We start from the raw sequence: 20,866 nt of genomic DNA, 5'->3' as shown, positions 1-20,866 counted from the left end.
GGCAATGACAGGCCTAGGCAGCATCTTGAGAAGTAGAGATGTCACCTTGCCAACAAAGGTCCGTATAGTTAAAGCCATGGTTTTCCCAGTAGTGATGTATGGAAGTGAGAGCTGGACCATAAAGAAGGCTGATTGCCGAAGAATTGATGCTTTTGAATTATGGTGCTGGAGGAGACTCTTGAGAGTCCCATGGACTGCAAGAAGATCAAACCTCTCCATACTGAAGGAAATCAACCCTGAGTGCTCACTGGAAGGACAGATTGTAAAGCTGAGGCTCCAGTACTTTGGCCACCTCATGAGAAGAGAAGACTCCCTGGAAAAGACCCTGATGTTGGGAAAGATGGAGGGCACAAGGAGAAGGGGGCGACAGAGGACGAGATGGTTGGATAGTATTTTCGAGGTTACCAGCATGAGTTTGACCAAACTGCGGGAGGCAGTGGAGGACAGAGGTGCCTGGCGTTCTCTGGTCCATGGGGTCACGAAGAGTCGGACACGACTAAATGACTAAACAACAACAACAAACCCATCTAAGCTGGGGATGGGAACCATATGACCATGTGGGGACATGTGGAGCTCAAAGACATAGTCTTATCTAGAATAATAAGACATTTTTGTAGATTCAAAAATATTCAGTGAGTGAGATTGTGAGCCTTTGGGCTGGGGTTTTGTTCCTTCCACACCAACAATTGGGAAACACTGGCCTGTGAGCACTCCAATTGGAAAACAGCCTTTACCAAAGGTGTCATGGGTTTTGAAGACATTCGAACTCAGGACGCTAGGGAGAAATGTGCTAAGAGAAAGGCACTCTTGGCAAATCCACACCATGTCCAACTCCTGCCCAGAAACCAATGTCCCCATTGTGGAAGGACATGTGGCTCCAGAATCGTCCTCCATAGTCACTTACAGACTCACTGTTAAAACCGTGTTTATGGAAGACAATCTTACTCAGCTACAAATGATTGCCAAAGAAGAAAGAAGAATGATTTGCAATGCTGTGTTAGCACAATAGCTGGTAGGTTTCACCCTATATATTTATATGTAATGGCACAGGAAATCTTAGGATAGTGCTTTTAGTGTGAAGTGTTCAGGAAATGTTACTTTTATGGGAAATATAGATTTGGCCTTTGCCCTTCCCCCCCGTAAAACTAGCTTTCTCTCTGGGCTTGGGGAAACACATTTCTCTTTCCTTGACATTAGGAGACACTGCACTTCCCATCTGTGTTTCTAATACCAGCAGTCTTATACTCTGTGCTATCTATAGGTCTCGTACGTCAAGGCTATTGACATCTGGATGGCTGTATGCCTGCTTTTTGTATTCTCGGCACTTCTGGAATATGCAGCTGTAAACTTTGTGTCAAGGCAGCATAAAGAACTTTTGAGATTCCACCGAAAGAGGAAGAAGAACAAGGTAAATATGACAGCCATAGGTTAAAGAAATACCGGCAGCAGAAAGGGCTGTCTGCTTTGTAACAATGGTACAGTGTCTTAGGAGTGGCTGTACAAGTAACATGTTAACGCAGGATAACATTCTGTCTGCCTAAGGTCAGCACAAGGCCTGTGTAATTCACAAATCCCGCTGAAACCTTCAGAGAAAGGATTAAAAAGGGATTTAAGTGGGACAAGAGCCTCGTGGAAGCTTGCTGCACAGAGTTTAATTTCACCCTCTGAGAATACTAGCAGATTGCCCCTTCACGATGGAAACGGATGGTTTGAAATGTGTTAAAATAATTTCCTACTATGGTTCAATGGAAGACCTTGATAGATGTATTCACATTTGTTTAATCTACTTACTTATATAAGACTTGTTTTTGGTACTTTTGTATTGGGGAGTGGCAAGAGAGGGAATTAGACGTTGCATGTATTTAACAGTTCGATTCCACACTTACAGAGTCAATATGAGTTTATCTATTTATTATGACCTTTTTAAAATGGGTTGTGCAGCAAGTTGAAGATGAGCCCACAAAATAGCCAAGGGGTTAGGAATATGAGCAGGGGTACAAGGACCCTGAGGACATAGTTGCATCATAGGAAGGAAGGACACCTATGACTGATCCTCTGGAGAACAAGAAGGGGCTGGAAACTGCAGCAGGAAATAATATATGGATGCAGACGGCCACCGCAAATCCATATCACATTCTCTACATCAGGGGTCTCCAATCACGTTTTTACTAGTAGGCACATTTTGAATTTGCTGGGGGTGCCTATCACAAAATGGTTGCCGTGGAGGGGGAATGGCATAAAACAAAATGTCTGCCACAAAGAGCATGGCGTAATACAAAATTAGAGAGACAACCACCCTAACAACTCTGTGCTTACCATGGGAAGTCAGCTGTGTCCTGCTGGTCCTGATTATGGCGTTCATGCACAAATTGGTGCTGTTCCCGTCTAACAACAACAGGGAGCATTCCTCAGTACTGGAGGGGAAATGTAACGTAACCATACCACTCTCATTTCACATAAATTGCTTAGAAGGTGCCTTCCCATAACTTCATCTCTGGGAGGGCTAGAAGCATTCTAGGAAGGAAGGAAGGAAGGAAGGAAGGAAGGAAGGAAGGAAGGAAGGAAGGAAGGAAGGTGAAATATACTCAGAGTCGCAAAGTGATTTCATGCTCTTTATTCAGCTCATAGTGGTGAGGAGGAATGAATGAATGTCTGAGGGGTCTGCTTTATATACATTATTTACACAATGGGCTGCACATGATTGGCTAATTCTGGAATTCTACTGTAAGCCAATCAGGTTGTGGATTCACTTCTATCTGGAGCATGATTGGGTGGTTCCTGCCAACCAATCATACTGCTGCATTGTTCTAAGACCAATCAGACTGCTGCATTCTGAATCCTATTGTTCTAGGACCAATCAGACTGCTGCCTTTTGGATCCTATTGTTCTAGGACCAATCAGACTGCTGCAGTTTGGATCCTATTCAATTCAGTACATAACAGAAGGGAAACTCAGTGTGTAGCACTACTAGAAGACTTTGTGGGTGCCATTACACCTGTGAGCACCAGGCTGGTGGCATGCTCAAAGTAAAGCACTCTAGATGTTGTAAGTGGAACAAAACAATGCAAGATGTTTAACACTCACCCCACACACAACTTAATAGACATCAACCATTTTATAAGTTGTAATACATTTTCATTTCTTTTTTGCACCAATAAAAATAGATGCAAATGAGTATCCAAGGACAAGAAGAGTGCCAATGTGATCCCATAACCCAAAAGCTCCTTATGGGTGATGACTAATGTAACTCTCATTGAGGGCTGGGCTGTAAAGTCCTCCTGTTTCAAAGCTGACATTCATCTTTATTCCCAGATAAAAGCAGGAATAAAATTCAGTCACACAACACTGAGTCGTGACAAATCTTAAAATGTTTTATCATATTATAAAATGACTGGTATTCATGGGACAATGAGTTAACTCCAATATTCTTCTTGGTACCAAATGCAACACAAATTTAAATACATACACATATGCACAGATGTTTTATAGGCTTATGCAGTTGGAGGTGACCTAGAACTTAGAAGTATTTAACATTGCTAGCAGATGAGCTCCAATCATCCAGATTATAATGTGATAGAATCTGCAGAAGTGAGAATCTGTATCATGCTGGAGCCCCTATGGAACAAAAATGAATTTTAGTGAACACGGGCAAATAGTTGGTTCCATTTCAGTTTGTAAGAGGAATGGATTTTCTCATTGGTAAATTAGAACATGTAATTGGATTTCATTAACAACCTTCAATATCCTGCTTTGCTTCTCCCTTTTGATCTCAGATAATTATACAGCTTAGTTTCTAATTTTTTATCCATCTGACAGTGGTTAAACAGTCACTAGTTTTCTAGTTTAGGACTTTTAATTTTCTTTTTCTTTTTAATCTGCAGTCAGGTTAAAAGAAAAAAGAAAAAACTTGGCCAGTTGGATTTTATCTAACCAGGAAATGAGCAGAGATCAAGAAATAAAAATTTCCCATAGGGCTCTATCCAACTAAGGCTTACTCAGTGTCAATCCATTGATTTTTTTTTGGTATTAATTCATTTAAGTCCATTGATTTCATGGGGTCTACTATGAATATGACTCGGTTGGATACAACCATGTTGCGTTCTACTTTTATTTCCTTTCATGAACATTAGAAGCATGCTGTGTAAATTGATCAAAGAAATGTGCTGCTTAACACAGTACAGTCGTACCTTGGTTCTCGAATGGCTTAGTTGCCAAACAAATTGGCTCCCGAATGTTGCAAACCTGGAAGTAACTCCTCTGGTTTGTGAACATTTTTCGGAAGCCGAACGTCCGACACGGCTTCCGCTTAAGTACAGGAAGCTCCTGCAGCCAATTGGTAGCCGTGCCTTGGTTTTCGAACAGTTTTGGGAGTCGAACAGACTCCCAGAATGGATTATGTTTGAGAACCAAGGTACCACTGTATTCCATTTCTGACATAGCAATATTAAATACTGTATGAGAAGTGTGGTCAGAATAATGAAACTGCCATTCAATAATCATATGCCATCCACTCAGAGTTTTTCAAATATGGATAGCTATTTTATACACTATCAGGCCAATGATCTAGAAACCTGTTAATGATTTTGGAATCTGACTTCAACATTCAAGAATTGAGAATGAATGATTGGTTGGGTTGTCCCTTGGTGAGATGATTATTGACATTTAATTGTTACATTCCTTCCTGGTTGGAGAACCATTGTTAGCTAAATTCCCCTTCTTTGCTTTGCTGAATAATGCTCTGTCCATATAATCTGTACACTGCAAATGCTGTATGCATGACACAGCATGGAACAAATACCGGTATGTATATTTGCACAGAGGTACATTTGATTTCCATAATTCTTCCACTTTTTGGAAGGATTCTTTTTGCAGTCAAACCTGTGTTTATATGGATGTAGATGTGTATGTCCCACCTTCCTTACAATCTATATGCAATGAAATGCATAGGAAATGCATAGGAGCACAGTCTCTCATCACACACACAACGTTTTGAGACTGCAGGAATTAGTGCTGAAACAGTCTTCTGGTTAGAGGTTTCTGGTTGAATATCCAGGTCAACAAACTGTAGTAGGCTGAAAAAGTGAAATGATCAGAGCTACAGTGCTGGACCAGTCTCTGTTCTAGGACAAGATGTAGAAAATACTCCCCCCCCCCTTTTCAACCCTTCCAGTGTCAAATTCACCACAGTTCCTCCTATTAGTTCTTGGAGCGAAGTTGTGATCAGCCAACCACTGACATGTAAATATTTTGTGAGATTCCATTTAGGTTTCCCTTTTTTTATTATTCTCGTCAAGCATTCATTTAATGGAATCACTCCATGTATCACTTCAATTTATGTCATTCAAACATATTTTTGGTGTTACTTATTTTTCCTAGTGAGCTATATAATTGAGGGAGAAAACAAGTGGCTTGACCTTTTCCCAAAACAACACCAGCTTCGGAGAGCTTCTAGTTGAAAAAATGTCCACATGAGAAATTAGGCCTTAAGGGCGGGGGGGGGGGGGGACACCCACCAGCCCACAAATGCCAACAATTATCTTCTTATTCTTTTGTTTTTTAAACTAAAATCCTGACCACTTGTCTGGAGATTATTCCTGCTATAGGCAGCCGAGCAAATAGCCACTTACAGCTTCCAACTAACACAAGAACTAGTAAAAAACTACCGGTAAATGTTAAATATTAAATTCTGTATTATGTGCAGATTATTAAATAACAGATCATTTAATAATGATGGGTATCAAGTGCCATCAAATTCCAAGTATCAAATATTGCTCAATGAGAAATAATATGTGGGGAAATCCTGACAGACAATGTGTCGAACACTGCATACTGATGCATATAAAATATCACATGTCAAAGATCAGATACTTTTGGATGAGCACTGAATATTAGATATTGAAAAGTCAATTGATGCTTAACCTTGAAATCTGCACCGGATAGTTCCAGGGTTGAGCTGCAGTTGCAAACTGACTTCAGCTGCTCTGTCTAGAATACTCAGAAGCTAATACTACAGACTTAAGTAAATTCATGGATATGTTTCCACACTACCTGCTGAAAACATCATTACAGCAAAGAGAGAGATTGTGGCCCTCACACTTTATGGCATGTTCTACAGGCACGGCACACGCACGGGAAAACTGATGTGGATTGGAACTTGCCACAACTTTTGACATAGTATAGGCAAGTATCCTGACAAAACAAGCAGGCAACATCTGCTGTCCTATGTCTCCCCTAGTCCACATGGTGGGCAAACCATAGACCCCTCAGAAGCCTGGATGTGGGGCAGCTCAGCCCCTCAAGCATATTCTGATACTGTAGTGAGACACTCCCAAGACCCCTTATGAGGTGGGTCCCCCTTTCAATATGTTATGAATCCCAACCAAATAAAAATTGTGACAATAGACATTTTAAAAAAAAACAAAAAACAACCTCATAGCTTCTTGGCCAATTGCAGCTGCAAGTAACATTCCTTCTAGGCCTATTGACCAGTGATGAACCAAAGCCCATGGCAACGATGCCCATTATCTGAAAGAAGGTGGGTAGGAAACATGACCCATACCCAAATTTATAATCTAGGAACAGGCCTGTGGAAACAGGTTATCCCTCAGAACTGCTTGCCCAGCTCCACCCTCTGGACTTCCAATTGGCTTCTATGAGCAGGATGGGCCTGGACCTCAAGGGAGGTTCTGAGGGGGAGGAAGTGGCTCCCTCCCATCATGCCACATGGGCATTGCACAAAGTGGGCTCCCCACATAATGATGGGGAGCTGTAGCTTCTGAAATATTTTTGAGAAGAGAGAACATCACATCTATGAGGGGTATCAGTAATGCAAGCATGGAAAACATACAGCAGCTGATTAAAAAAATAGTGATTGCAACTGGAAACTTTTGGAAGAGGCGTTGGGAAATTGTATACTTATATTTTGAAGATTCTGCAGTCATCTGTGTAAGTTGGGGTTTTGCCTTTGCATGAATCAGTATCACTAAATTCATGAACTGGATCTAAAGATATTTAGGATGAATACATCTAAAATTCACACCCATTTTGCCCTTTAAAAAGCACTTACAGGGGTTGCAGAGAGTAAGTTGGAGGTGTATCATAAATAAATGATACATATGGATATTGCTTTGCTTGTTAGCATTTCCACTTTAAAAGAAGCAAGCATGCATACTAATTTTGTGCTTGTGTTGAAGAAAATATAGTGTTACATCTAAGGCTACATTTTACTAGTATTTATTTACTTTTCAACTTTTCTTCAACTTTTTAACCCAAGTTCTAAATGCCATACTACTTGTAGACTAGGTTGATTATATGTTTTTTCACTAATAATCATTTCCTTTTTTCCCTTTTATTTTCTTTTGTTGTCTTTGTGGTCTGCCTTCCATTTTGATGAAAGTTTTATGAGGGAGTGCTTGATGGAAATGAAATCAATGAATCATTGCGGCGTAGCAATGGCTTGAGAAGTACAGAATTCATAGACGGGACTTTGCCTCAAATCTACAATATAAATTTAAGGGTAAACTATGTAGAAGATGTCCCATTTGTCCTAACATGCTACCCAGTCATTAACAAAGGCCCAGTCCATTTGTCTGAACTAATGTCTTTCCATGTGGACTCTGTGAGCTTCCATTACTACTGCTGTGTGATGATACATATTGTTACTAGAGAGGTTCAGTCTCCCTTCATCATGGAAATAAAATTTGTGGTGGTTAATTTGGAGTTTGTAACATAGAATTCACATCTGATTTTCTTTATCCTCAAAACACGGTTTAGAAATTAATACATCTAAATATGGTACACCCAAATACTTCCGCAAAAACAATATAGATACAGTATTTAGAAACAATTAAGGTTTCCTATATTGAGGCAATGTTAAAGCATTGCCAGAATCTAAGAGACCTTCAGTAGATAAGCAAATAAGTCAGTGATAGGGTGCCCCTTGTGTCCAGGATCCAGAAGAAGCAATCTCTCACCATTTACTAATGCAGCTCCATATTTGCTTCTTTGAAAGGAGCATGAATATGCTCCACACATGACCACTGTGAAATGATCTAATATTGTCTGCTTCACTCCTACTGTGTCTTTGTAAAGAAGTATATGCATTTCTCAAAAGCTACTGGAGACGGTGGGATAGGTTCTGGAAGCTTCAACGATTCAACCACGCAACTGAGTGTCAGGTGCATTCCATAATCTTAAATGTACTCAAGTGGGTACTTCATGAGGGCCCTACCCCAGGGTAAGCTTAAGGGGCCTGGTATAAAGTACATCTGTGGTATGTGAGACCTTATAGTTTTGGTCAGTCAAGGAGAACAGGAGACAGTGCAGCAGAAATCAGGTACAATCTTTAATATCACAACAATTCAAAAAGACGTGGTGTAGAGAGGTAATGGATTGAATATTTGTAAATGTTTCTAAGTGGTATGTATAACTAGGTCCTCTTGCTATAAAAATTAATCAGATTATTATTTTTATCTGAGAAAGGCCCAGTTCACATGAGTGTGTGTGTGTGTGTGTGTGTGTGTGTGAGAGAGAGAGAGAGAGAGAGAGAGAGAGAGAGAGAGAGAATACTAGCTTCAGAATATTCTCAGTCTGCTATAACTGATTGTGGGCATCTCCATCGATGTGTATAGGCTGAGAGTGTTGTTGGCCCTCATGGCCATGTGCCATATGAAAGGCTACCACATATGTGTGGCAAGATCTAGCAGCCATTTGACAGCCATTTAGAAATCATCCTGTCATTTTACCAGATGCCACTACAAATCCAATATCTAATTTGGGTGGGATTAAATTTCCCCAAAACGTTTCTAGAAAAGAATCTGGTAGTTCAATCCATCTCTCTGTCACTAAAAATGGCAGACAGGTGTGACCATACTGTGGCAGCACAATGTTAGTAATAGTAAAAGGATTGCAATCACATTATTTGCAGTCAATAAGAGAATGTTGAATTATGAATAATATGGAAAAAAATAATATTGAATGTGATTTCATTCCGTTAAATGAAGCAGGATACAGAGACAGGGTAAAATGATAAGATAATATAATACATTGCTAGGGGTTTAAAATGGGTTCCATATTAGTAGAATCTACATGCCTGACATTTGCTGACCATGTATATCAAGCTTTATATATAATTGCCTAGGATTAACTATAATGAAGAAGTTATATTTCACAGTATTTGAAGTAAAAACAAGTTTTTTATTATTTTGAATCATGTCATACCATTCATGTCCTATTTTCATTTTGTATCTTTGTTATTCTTCATTTGTTAGCAATCCACAGCTTATTTATTTCCTTGTTGTGTTCAATCTTCATTTATTTTTGATTATCAGTGGTGGGGATGCAGCCATACCTGCAGGAAAGCCAATGTAGACTTTCTTGTTGAAAAGAGCTCTCTTTGGATACCAGTTAATGTTTTCAGTTCATCCTGTTTGTGAGTTCTTCTGGATACACCTGCAGGCTTTGAAAGCAATTTCCTCTTTATTGTTGCACTGATTTCACTATTTCGCACTGAACATTTTTAATCAAGCTCAGCTGCAGACTAAGTACATAGTCTAGAGAAAGTTAGGAGTGCAGAAGTCTCCTAGAAACAATAATCCCTTGTCATGGAACTCTGTGTCATGTTTCCTTTAGAAAGCACCCTATGGAAATAATGCATCTGTATTTCTTGATAAAATAATTGTGTATTGCCTTCTTTTGTTTTTAAGACCCTGTAAAATCAATTAATGATGTAATAATTTTAATTACAACCTTTACCCAACATTTGGCATAATCACACATCACCTTTTAATGTGAAAAAGTTACCAACAGGTAACTCTTTAAATCTCATTTTGTGTGAATATGGTCTCACATTAAGGAAACTAGTATTTTACACACTGGGCACAGGGTTTTTTTCTGAAACAAATGTTCCCTTGGAGGGCAAATCACCACATCTCACCACACGAGGGAGTGCCTTGAAATGGAATATTCAACATACTAAAATGCCATGGCAAAAATCTTCACATGACATTATCTTGGCAAAGTTAATCTGGAAGCTGTCCAGTACTGAGCAGTACTAAAGTCAGGGATCTTCTGGTTTTGAGGCCCACCCTCAGACTGGCAACAGTTGCTCCGCTGCATGCAAGCTGTCTCTCACTCAAAAGGGGAGGAAGAAAACACAGAACAAGATGATTCAGAAACTCCACACACACACACACACACACACACTGATACCTAGCTATGTTCATATCCTGTTCTTGGTAGGTCTTGCCAGCAAAGCCTTCCAGCCAGTTGCGAACCTGCATGCTCCGCTACTGGAGGCGGAGAGCAGCCGGGGCATGATGGCGCCCTGGGGGTGTGGCACGCCGCCCGTGGGGACATGACATGCGTTCTGGGGGTGTGGCACCCGGAGCGCGGGGGTGCGCGGCACACATCTGGGGAGTTGCTGAGATGGCACCCTAGTGGAATAGTGGTGCCGGGGGCGGTCCGCTCCCTCTGCACCCCCGTTCCTCCGCCAGTGCTTCCAGCCAGTGGAGCCTTCCTGCAGCCAACCAGGGGGTGCTTTTGATGGAGTTGTTTCCACTCCATTGGCAAGCTGGCATTTCCCTTTCTCTGAGGAGGAATGCCATCAAATGTAAGGAAGATAGGTACAAGGAAGTTTCCTTTACAGTTTTAGGGTGGTTTTAAAAGGGGGTTTTCTTTTCCCAGGTTATTTTTATTTATTCATATATGTATATACCACTACCGCATACAAACTATATCAACATGTCTTAGAGCAATAAAACATAAAACCATACAATAAAAAACATAGAAGGGTTAAAAAAAGACATTAACCAATTAACCATTGTGGAAGTGCGCATTCTTAATCGCCTGCATAGTCCTGGTGGAATAAAAAGTTTTCAGCCAGCACTCAAAAGGTAGCCCAGAAAGTGCTTGCTTGTTGTGTGTTGTTGTCCAATAACCCTCACCAACTTTTGTTGTTTTGTAGACAGTTGGTATGAAAGCAGTATATGTCAAAGAGGTGCTTCTAGGTTTTCAAAAATGCTAGATTTCAAAAGCAAAGATGCAACATTTTTTGTATTGGGTTCCTTTGAAACCACTTGGGGGGGTTGGAGAACTAAATGAAGAAAAGGATTTACTTACCTTCCTGTGGTTTGGGCAGAGTTATGTATGAAAATAGCAAATGTTGTAGAAATGCCTGCAGATCAGTAACCGGTAACGTTTCAGGAGAATTAATTGGTGCAGGAGATAAGGACTTGTGATCAATAAAAGCAGTTTGTGGGTTTGCGGGGAAATTTATGCTCAGGTGAGAACAGTCAGTTCCTTCTTTTTCATCACTCCTAATGTAGAAAAGTTATTCCCTCTTTGGAAGGTAGATCTGTCAGAAAGAAAACTAAAGTCCCCTTCCTGACCTTATGCAAAAAAAAGATCTTTGCATTAGACACTTGAAATTTCAAAGAGACCAACAATCTGAGTCTATTTGATGCTTCAGAAGCAGCTCAGTTCAAAGGAGACCCACTTTGCCTTGGAAGATCCCCAAATCTCTCTGAATCTTCCTGATTCAATCCAAAATTCGGTATCCATCTGAACCAAGTACAGTGGTACCTCAGGTTACAAACACCTTGGTTTACAAACACTTTGGGTTACAAACTCCGCTAACCCAGAAGTAGTACCTCGGGTTACAAACTTTGCCCCAGGATGAGAACGGAAATCACGCGGCGGCAGCGGGAGGCCCCATTATCAAAACCGCACCTCGGGTTAAGCACGGTTTCAGATTAAGAATGGACCTCCGGAACGAATTAAGTTTGTAACCCAAGGTACCACTGTACACACTTGTAATGGTCGTCTAGGCCAATAACTATTACTGCATGTGTCCTGGTAACAGCCCAGTTCTAGCCCAGGATCACAAGTTAACATAGTTATTATGAGAGGTGTGATTATTATATACTGTCCTCCACTGCAGCAAGCAACTGAAAGCTACAATCTATCCAACTACAGCCAGGGCTTTTTTTTCAGCTGAAACTTGCCAGAAATCAGTTCTGGCACTTCTCAGGTGAGTGCCACTGCCTTGTTCTTTAACAGAACAAGAGAGGTGTTTGTGGTGAATTCCGGCACTTCTTTTTCTAGAAAAATAGCACTGGCTACAGCTAACAAGATCATCTATAGGCAGATGTAAGATAACATCCTAAGAAACATAATACTCAGTGACAGGCAGGAACAGATATTGGATTTTAAAATTTCTCACATGGGCAGATGTCAAAAGCCCTATGCAGATATGTAGATTTAATTGTTTTAGTGAATACAGAAAGGAGAGCATACTGCTCCACAACCCCTGCAATTGACTTCCCACATTGGACAGGAAGGTCAGAAGGGGTTTCTGTTAGTGTGTCCAGATGAATGTTAATTCACCAGATCGCAGAAAAGATGTCCAACTGGCCATGCTTGCAATCTCCATTCAGACAATTTCATTCAATGCAAGAAGCTTGAAGGAGTTGATGGAACCAGGATACATGCTTCATAGATGAAATAGCCAACGAGTACTTTAGAATTAAGGGATGCGGATGGCGCTGTGGGTTAAACCATAGAGCCTAGGACTTGCCGATCAGAAGGTCAGTGGTTCGAATCCCCATGATGGGGTGAGCTCCCATTGCTCAGTCCCTGCTCCTGCCAACCTAGCAGTTTGAAAGCATGTCAAAATGCAAGTAGATAAATAGGTACCACTCCAGCGGGAAGGTAAACGGCATTTCCATGTGCTGCTCTGGTTCACCAGAAGCGGCTTAGTCATGCTGGCCACATGACCTGGAAGCTTTACTGGCTCCATCGGCCAGTAAAGCGAGATGAGCGCCGCAACCCCAGAGTCGGCCACGACTGGACCTAATGGTCAGGGGTCCCTTTACCTTACTTTAGAATTATTGAATTGTGACTCAAATAGAAATCAAATTGCAGCCAACACAGCAGTATTTGGGCTACTGGCATTACTGCATTTGCAGCAGCTGATTATATTGTGGATGGGGAGGATATAGAGCGATAGTTTTAATATTTTTTTGAATAATGATATAAAGGGTCTTTATAGATTTCAGTTGTTAGAATTTCCAGGTGAAGACTTTTCCTGTTTGTTTATTTTTACAGGATGAAGATTCAAGAGAAAATCGGTTCAGTTTTACAGGCTATGGAATGGGGCCGCAATGTATACAAGCAAAAGATGGAGTGGTTCCAAAAGCACCAAACAATCCAGTTCAACCTGCACCAAAAAGCCCTGAAGACATGAGGAAGGTATTCATTGATCGGGCCAAGAAAATTGACACCATCTCCCGAGCCTGTTTCCCACTAGCCTTTCTGATATTCAACATTTTTTACTGGGTCATCTACAAAATCGTTCGGCACGAGGACATTCACCAAAAACAAGATTAAGGTTTCCAGTGCTTAACGGTTCTGGTTCTCTATTACTATGGTACAAATACCGATTGGCTCATAAAGGGCGTGGAGGGAAAAAATCACATTTGACCTGCTATGCAAAGTCACAAAAGGATAGAAGAGTGGAATCTGAAGAAGCTACAGTATCTGCTGCAACAGCGATTCAACTTCTTATTAGCTAAAAGTAGCCAGCTTTTGCAAAGAAAAACCACAACGTCCTAAATTAAAACTCTACTGCCAATGTGTTTATAGATGCTGTTCCATAATGGTATAGTATTTTCTGACGTTTCTTGCAGCAAAGTGCCATATTAACAGAAATGCTATTCCACTTTAAAGTTTCCTTTAAACTTTATAAGTCAAGATTTGCCATGGGGGGGGGGGTGTTTTAAAAAAGAAGTTTCCCTTTAAGTGACGAAGCACATTTTCTAAATTTAAAGACACTGCCAATGTCTTTTATAATAATAGCATATATTAGGCTGCACATTAAAGAGAGAAATCTCATATAAAATATGTCATAATGACACAATCCACAAACCACTTACTCTGTGAAACGCTGCTGGTGTTTCTGGTGAGGCTTCAGTTCTGCACTGGAATAAGCAGTTTGTTGATTGCTGGCCGTTTTATAAAAAGAAAAAGTATGCCTTGGCAAAATTTCTCTGTGCATTCAAAGCAGGAAACTGTCTAATCACATCCTTTACCAGTACAGAGAGTATGACTCAGCAGGCTAGACCTTCTGTTGAGTAAACAGATCACTTGCTTCTGGTATTTACTCTAAAATGTAACATAGATTCTACATGATAGGATGTGAGGTCAGATATTCTGAGTCACTCAAATGAGTATTGTCACCTCCAGGGCCCTAGAGGGGGAGAGGATTTTGTTCCATGAAGGTTAAATATGCTTAAAGCTATTGAAATTATGGGGCAGTGGTGCATATTTGATTCTGTAATATATACATAATATACACTAGGAAGTTAGTGTCATTGAAATCAGTTCAACTTACTTCCAGGTAAACATGCTGAAAATCATATGTAGCTCCCATTTATTTTAACTGACTTTACATACATATGTGCTGAACAACGTCAAAAGAAGTGCTAGAACAAAATTGGGGGAAACAAAAACCTTCCTATGAAAGTCAAATTCTTTAGTAAAGATACCGGATAGCCAACTATGGCATTCTACTTGTGCAACTGACTGTCACTTGCACAAATAGGAATTGCTCTTGTTCCCTTCCCTCCCAATTCCACCCACCCACCCACATTTCCCAATATCTGCTCTGCGTAGTTGGGAAACCCTGATTGGGGATAGTTTGCAGGGCCACAGTGTGAATGGTGGAAATAGAATGTAGCACACCTCCTGGTACGATATTTCATCTAGGTATTTAAATTAAGGAAATTTATTTCCTTTTTCTAGAATTGCACAGCCCTTTAAATTAATTCTCTCAATAATTATATATTATTCTATAGGCTTAAAAGAAAATATAGAATAGAACTTTGCACCTAGAAGCTGTTTTTTGTTTCTTCGGACAGTTCTCATCAGCAAAGACAGAATATATTTGCTCTACAGCATATCTAATGCAGTGGAATGATATATGTTCTGAAAGTGTGCCAACAGAAAACCACAAGAGTTTATTGTTGAACACCAGAGAGGAGAGAGAAAACATGCTGCTTTGTAGGAAAAAGAAAATCAAAGCTGAAGTTTTACTTTGATTTTTAAATAAGAACAAATGTGATACAGGACTATTTCCGTAATGTGTCTGTTATAGAAATATTTACTAAGATGACTTTAAAAAGGAAAAAAGGGGGGAAAGCAAATTTGATTTAAATAGATCCATTTAAGTATGGGTGGGTGGAAACCATATGCAAATTGTGCCCTTTGTCAAAAACAGCTTCTATATTGGTGTCGGGAGATATTTTCTTGAGCAAGTACTTTCAAACAATTGATTCCCAATGCAAAACTTGAGGTGGCATGGCCAGTCTGTGAGGACTGTGCTATCTCAGTTATACATTTCTGAATCTGCCTTCAGTGTGATCAATACAAAGGTTAAGGATTAAAAATGCGTTGTTAAATCTAAGTAAATATTCGTGCAAATGAATTTTGTACAATTTCTGAACATAACAGAATTCTACAGACACTCTAGGGCTATGAATAGGAAAAAAGGGGGAGCCTTTCAGATTTCTTTCCAGTATTCACAGATTGTGCGGCCATACTATTTTGGTAACTCAACATAAAAAGTTAGGCATGCCTATTGAGGATACGAATGGCTTGAGATAATTTCTATTTGAACAGGATGAGGTGCCTAATCTATGGGAAAGGTGGTGAGTTTGAAAGAGTGGAGGCAAGCAGCCCTACAGAGAAAATACAGTATTTCCCAGTTCATAAGCCGTGAGTGTGATACTAAGATATATCCTTTAACCTGGCCTAGGGGAATGTTCTGCACAAAGCATTATAAACTAAGTTTTAACTTTTACTCACAAAATTATTTTTTCATTGAATATAGAGTGCAGGTAATGGGATAAAGTTGGGGCATAACAGCATATCGTCAAATTCATTTCACTTCTTTACAATGCAGAATGATAAAGGAAGGTTTTGTGTTGTCTCATGCCACCAAAAAATACCAGCAACCCACTAGTGCCTATTTTATTAAGTCTAAAATACCAGCAGGCATATGACAACCTATCACACAAATAAATCCAGGAATGGTGTTGCAGACCCTGTCAGACAAACTAATGCTTCTTACGGATTTAGTGCACTGTTACAAAACCCCCAGTGATTTTAGCAAAGTGACAAAAATTAGCAAACATGTTTCCCCTGTATTCAGGTTACTGCAGGCTCTATGTTAAATACACCCTATAGTGCTACGGCTGGGACTGAGATGAACTATAAGCCACTGCAAAATTCTGGGGTGAATTAGGACATATTTAGTGTGTGAAATCCCCAGCAGGGGGGAGAATCCAATTTACACCAATTTTGTTATTCATGGCTGCTCACAGTCATGATTATAAGAACCATTTGCCAGAAAATTGGAAGATCTCCAGCAAATTGCCAGAAGATAATGAAGCATCCCCACATTTCCTAGTCAAATGGACATTTCTTCCTATCTTCAATCACTGTCGTGCAGGCAGCAAAGTACAGAAAGTCAGAGAAGTGTATCTGCATTGCCTAGGCAACTGGGCAACACTTTTGATCTGATGTCACTGTTTTGCAACATGGTGGTCATTATTTTGCCTGTGAACGAACCCAGAAGAAATTAGTGTTGGAAGTCGTGGATAAGGGAGGAGGCAGAGACACCAGAATGGCTGAACTTCATGCCCCTCCACACACACGAAAAAAGCAACAACAAAAATCAGATGCAACTTCACAACCTCTAAACAAGGCTTGAACCCACTTGGACCCATGCTTTCTAGACATGGGACGAGTGGAATTGTAGACGAGCCCTTTCATGAATAGAAGCATCCGACTGGCTTTTGTTGGAACCAAAATGCTGTCTTAAATGAACCATGGATTCTTATGTGCCGTATGGAAATATGTGAAGCTCAAAACGTTAATGAGTGGAGATATGTGGAATTTATCTCTTTCAGTCTCTAACCCCTTCCAGGCATTAGTATTTGCATGGAGACAGCTAATGCATTGATAGGAACCCTATCGTTTGGCCTTACCTCCAATGTTTTCAACCCCATATGTTGTACTTGTGTAGGTCCCAGGGCTCCCAACTACATTGGGTTTGCTTAAGGTTTGCTTGATTCCACCTTCAGAACTTCAGGGTGCAGAACTGGACATGTATGCACAGCATAAAGGACAGCATAGTAGTTCCACCTCTCATTCATGTATTAGTCACATGAATAGGGTTCTGTTTCCTACTCCACTCTCTAAATATTATTATTTATTACGGAGTCCACTAACACAAGAACTGTTTGTAGTCCACATCCATATGGAAATATGGAAGACCTTTTCAGCCCCAAATTATGATCAAAGGGCTCAGTTATCTTAGGCAAGTATCATTATTACATCCTTATGGAACATATGCAAACACTTCAAAATCCAGTTTACACTCTCGGATTCTCCCTACTGTGGCTACGTAGTCGTCCCCCCCCCCCCCGAAAGGAACAGCATACCTAATCTATTTTGGGCACAATTTTAATCTGTGCTGCCCTACCCAAAAAGTGCTTTGAAATGGGGAAGACAGAGATCAATGCCCACTGGCATTGCAGGAGATGCACAAACGCAAATATTGACCACTAGGGTGTTAAAATTTATGTTAGACACCAATTGAGATGAGAGCCTACTTTTTTTACCTGAGGACATTAAAAAAAAACCTCACTGAGAGCATTGTTTGTAGAATATGTGGAAGAAGGTACCACAGGATGTTTTGAAAACAATTTATTTGGTCATAAGACCATGCAATGGGAAATGCATTTCAATTTAATTGTTGTTAGATTACCATGATGAAATCCAGTTGATCTCTTCTGATCACTAGCATGTCCTGCTTCCTGAGCTGGTACGTGGCAGGCAGATATTTAGATTTTTCCATCAGAGTATTGAAGGAGTGGAAAGTGAAGTTATAGGTAATCATGCAGGCACTCTTTCTGGAACAAGCACAAGGAAACTTAGCTTTGAGGTGCGCACTAATGTATTAGTATTAGTCACTCTGACTTCTGTGTGACAGAAGAAGAGGATGGGACATGGCTTATTGGAAGACCACAAGCTTTGCAAGCAGGTGGTCCAAGGTCCAATCCCTCGTATCAGGCAGAAAGGGATATCAAAGACTTCTGAGGGAAACCCTGGAGAGCTGCTATAGGTCAAACTAGACAATACTGGGCTTGATTGACAAATGAGTTGATCAGGCATAAAAGCAGCTTCATATGAGGCACTGATATCTGACCTGAAATTTGGAGGCCTGGATCTGGCTTCTCTTATAGATTATAACCATGTAAAATGTTAAGGGAGAACGAGGAACGATTTCATTACAATTTATCCTGTGTTGCAGGCATAATCCACTATTATCGGTCTCCTGAATTTAAAGCAGCTCAATTCTTGTCAGCTTAGTACACATTTAGATGCAAGATATCGTAAAGTTGTATGGTTGTACTACTAAGTATAGCAGCTAATGTGCTATTGCTTCTCATTCACCATGAAGCTTCCACAAGTGGAGGGAAAGAGGTGTTATTTCAGAGGGAAATATGACCCAGTATTTAAAATAGTTAGAGGAGCTTTGAGTGCATGTACCATTTGTTTAAATGGGCTTGGAGATGTTAAAAAATAAACGTTTTGTTTCCCACCAGTTCCATTTTAATCATATATATTTCTTCATTGAGTTTTATTTTAGGCATTATTATAAAATTTTATATTTGAGAGTACTGATACAAATCTTTATTAAAAGCACATATTTTGTCTGTGTAATACCAGGTAGAGTTCTATAAAGCAATCTAAACGTGCACTTTAGACTTAAGGAAAGATAAATGCTAATACAACATAGCTCTGCCTGTTACAGCACTGATAAGTAATCATTTTAAGGAATATTCTTTAGGGTTAAGAAATATTTAGATTAAAAATATTTTGGGGGTAATAAATTCTCTAACCGTAAAAATAAAAATTGTATTTTTACTTCATGATATTTTCTACTAGATGAAAGAACTGTTTGTTATTATCATTCAGCCCAGCTTAAATTGTAACTGCAAGAAAGTGACATAGTCAGTAAGACTAAGAGCACAACATAAACCCACCACATGTAATTCCAATTCTCAGTTGGGGTAGAATTTGCTTCAATGCATTGATAGCTCTCCAAAATTTGCTTCATAGTAATTCTTACAATAATCTTGTAACTCAATGCAGAATCTGTACTAACAGAGGTTAGTTTGATAAGAGAACATTGAGTTAATGGTGTTTTCGTTTGCTTTCAAAACAGCTCTGAAATCTATTTTGCAAATTAACTTATATGGAAATACAAAGATGTGCATACAGGTTTTGGGATGTGTCTATTGTACGGGAGCTTCTTCTTTTTGCAGAGGTTACAGAATGGTGCCTCCTGGCAAAACATACATTGCACAGTGGTCTCTTAACCATTATCACTTTGGAATATTTGTGCAAACAGATGAGACTGAGGGAAATAGTTGGGTTAAAGGCCATGAAACGCTGGCTCATGCTGTATTCTCGATATGCTTTGATATTTATTGCACTTCTTCACTTTCATCTCCATGAAATATGCAAGAGCCATTCCTTAAGTTAGCAAACGTCAACCTATGACAGGACAGTATCAATGGATGAAATGGACTGCGTAAATTTTGACATTCTATGGATATATAATTGTGAGCCACATGAAAAGAAACTGTGCCATAAGCTTTTAACATGGAGTTTAAACATTATATACAGTAGCTTGTGTGATAGTGAGCCAAGCTTCCTTAAAAGGTGAGAGCAAAAAAAAAAAATATGGTTATACTAGTGTGTTAATGACTTGTCTGTGATTTTTAAACATATCATCCTGTGAGTTCTGTCTAGACAGCAGCAAATACCAATTTGTGTCTAGAAGTATTTCTTTTCAGTAAAATCCAATGAAAAGTGTCATGCATGAGTTTAATTAAACTCCTTTTCTTTCTTGTATTCCTATATTCAGCACTACAGCTAACATGCTCTGCTGACAGAGGTATTAAGTTGTGTGCTGCCTATGGTGTTCATGTAACTGTATATATTTTGTTCTAAAACAAGAATAAAAGCTACCATTTTTCAAGACTCTGCTCAAACTGTTAACACAATTTAAGCATTGACTATTGAGTGTCAAATCACAAATATTTAGAAAACAAACTGGGGTCAGGGAAAAGAATGCTTTTTCTGGTGGAAATACAGGAGCAAACATGAGAGGAAATGGTAAACAAAAATCCTGTGAACTACCTCCTTCAAGAGCAGCCAATATGGAAATTCCCACGATGAGCAACACTCAGTACCCAATACCCAAGTGTCTTCTTAAGTTCAGGGGCTTCACTGCAGAGTGGGAGATGCTTCTAAGGAAATATTAAAAAAATAATGTATACATGTCATGTGGGTGCCATGAGGTGAATAATTTGTATACAAAAGCAATAGTCCATGGACATCAGCTTGTCTAAGCAGTTATCCTGAAAGAAGACGCATGGGCTGAAATCCCCCAAATACCTTTTAAACTTTAAGTAAGTTAAACTCTGGATTCAGTCTCCAGCAACAACAAGGAAGAAATTTGATTCACTTCACTCTTAAAGCCATGTCTATCAAATTTGTACGTTCCAAAACAATGTAAGAACTGAAAAACAGCCATTTGGACTATAAAATGGTGGTTTTCTTGAGTCAAAATAGAGTACCCCTAGACATTTTTTAAAGGGAAAAAAGCACTATTTTTAGTATATAAATAGATTGATGAATTAGCCACAGCTTACAGTCCAGATAACAACTTTGTGCAAACAGATTGGGGGAAATGCTCATTAAATAGTAAACATCAAACTTCCCTGCAAACTTT

At 39.6% G+C, this 20,866-nt stretch overlaps 1 protein-coding gene across 3 annotated transcripts in view; it reads left to right on the top strand.

Moving 5' to 3' along the window:
• GLRA3 (glycine receptor alpha 3) overlaps positions 1–16,759 on the top strand; it is a 78,678-nt gene extending 61,919 nt beyond the window's left edge. For 2 of the 3 annotated variants that reach the window (XM_077934181.1, XM_028744431.2), the window contains exons 8-9: positions 1,262–1,408; positions 13,105–16,759. In XM_077934181.1, the coding sequence (XP_077790307.1) occupies positions 1,262–1,408; positions 13,105–13,386 (429 nt within the window). In that variant the 3' untranslated portion in view covers positions 13,387–16,759. Of the gene's footprint in view, positions 1–1,261; positions 1,409–7,405; positions 7,517–13,104 lie in introns of all 3 variants that reach the window. The other variant, XM_077934182.1, reaches the window with a different exon arrangement.
• The last annotated feature ends 4,107 nt before the right edge of the window (positions 16,760–20,866 follow it).

The sequence above is a fragment of the Podarcis muralis genome, chromosome 9, assembly GCF_964188315.1.
Source record: "Podarcis muralis chromosome 9, rPodMur119.hap1.1, whole genome shotgun sequence".
Lineage (NCBI taxonomy): Eukaryota > Metazoa > Chordata > Lepidosauria > Squamata > Lacertidae > Podarcis > Podarcis muralis.
Note: the sequence above shows the minus strand (reverse complement) of the source record. Positions and strands in the feature narration are given on the sequence as shown.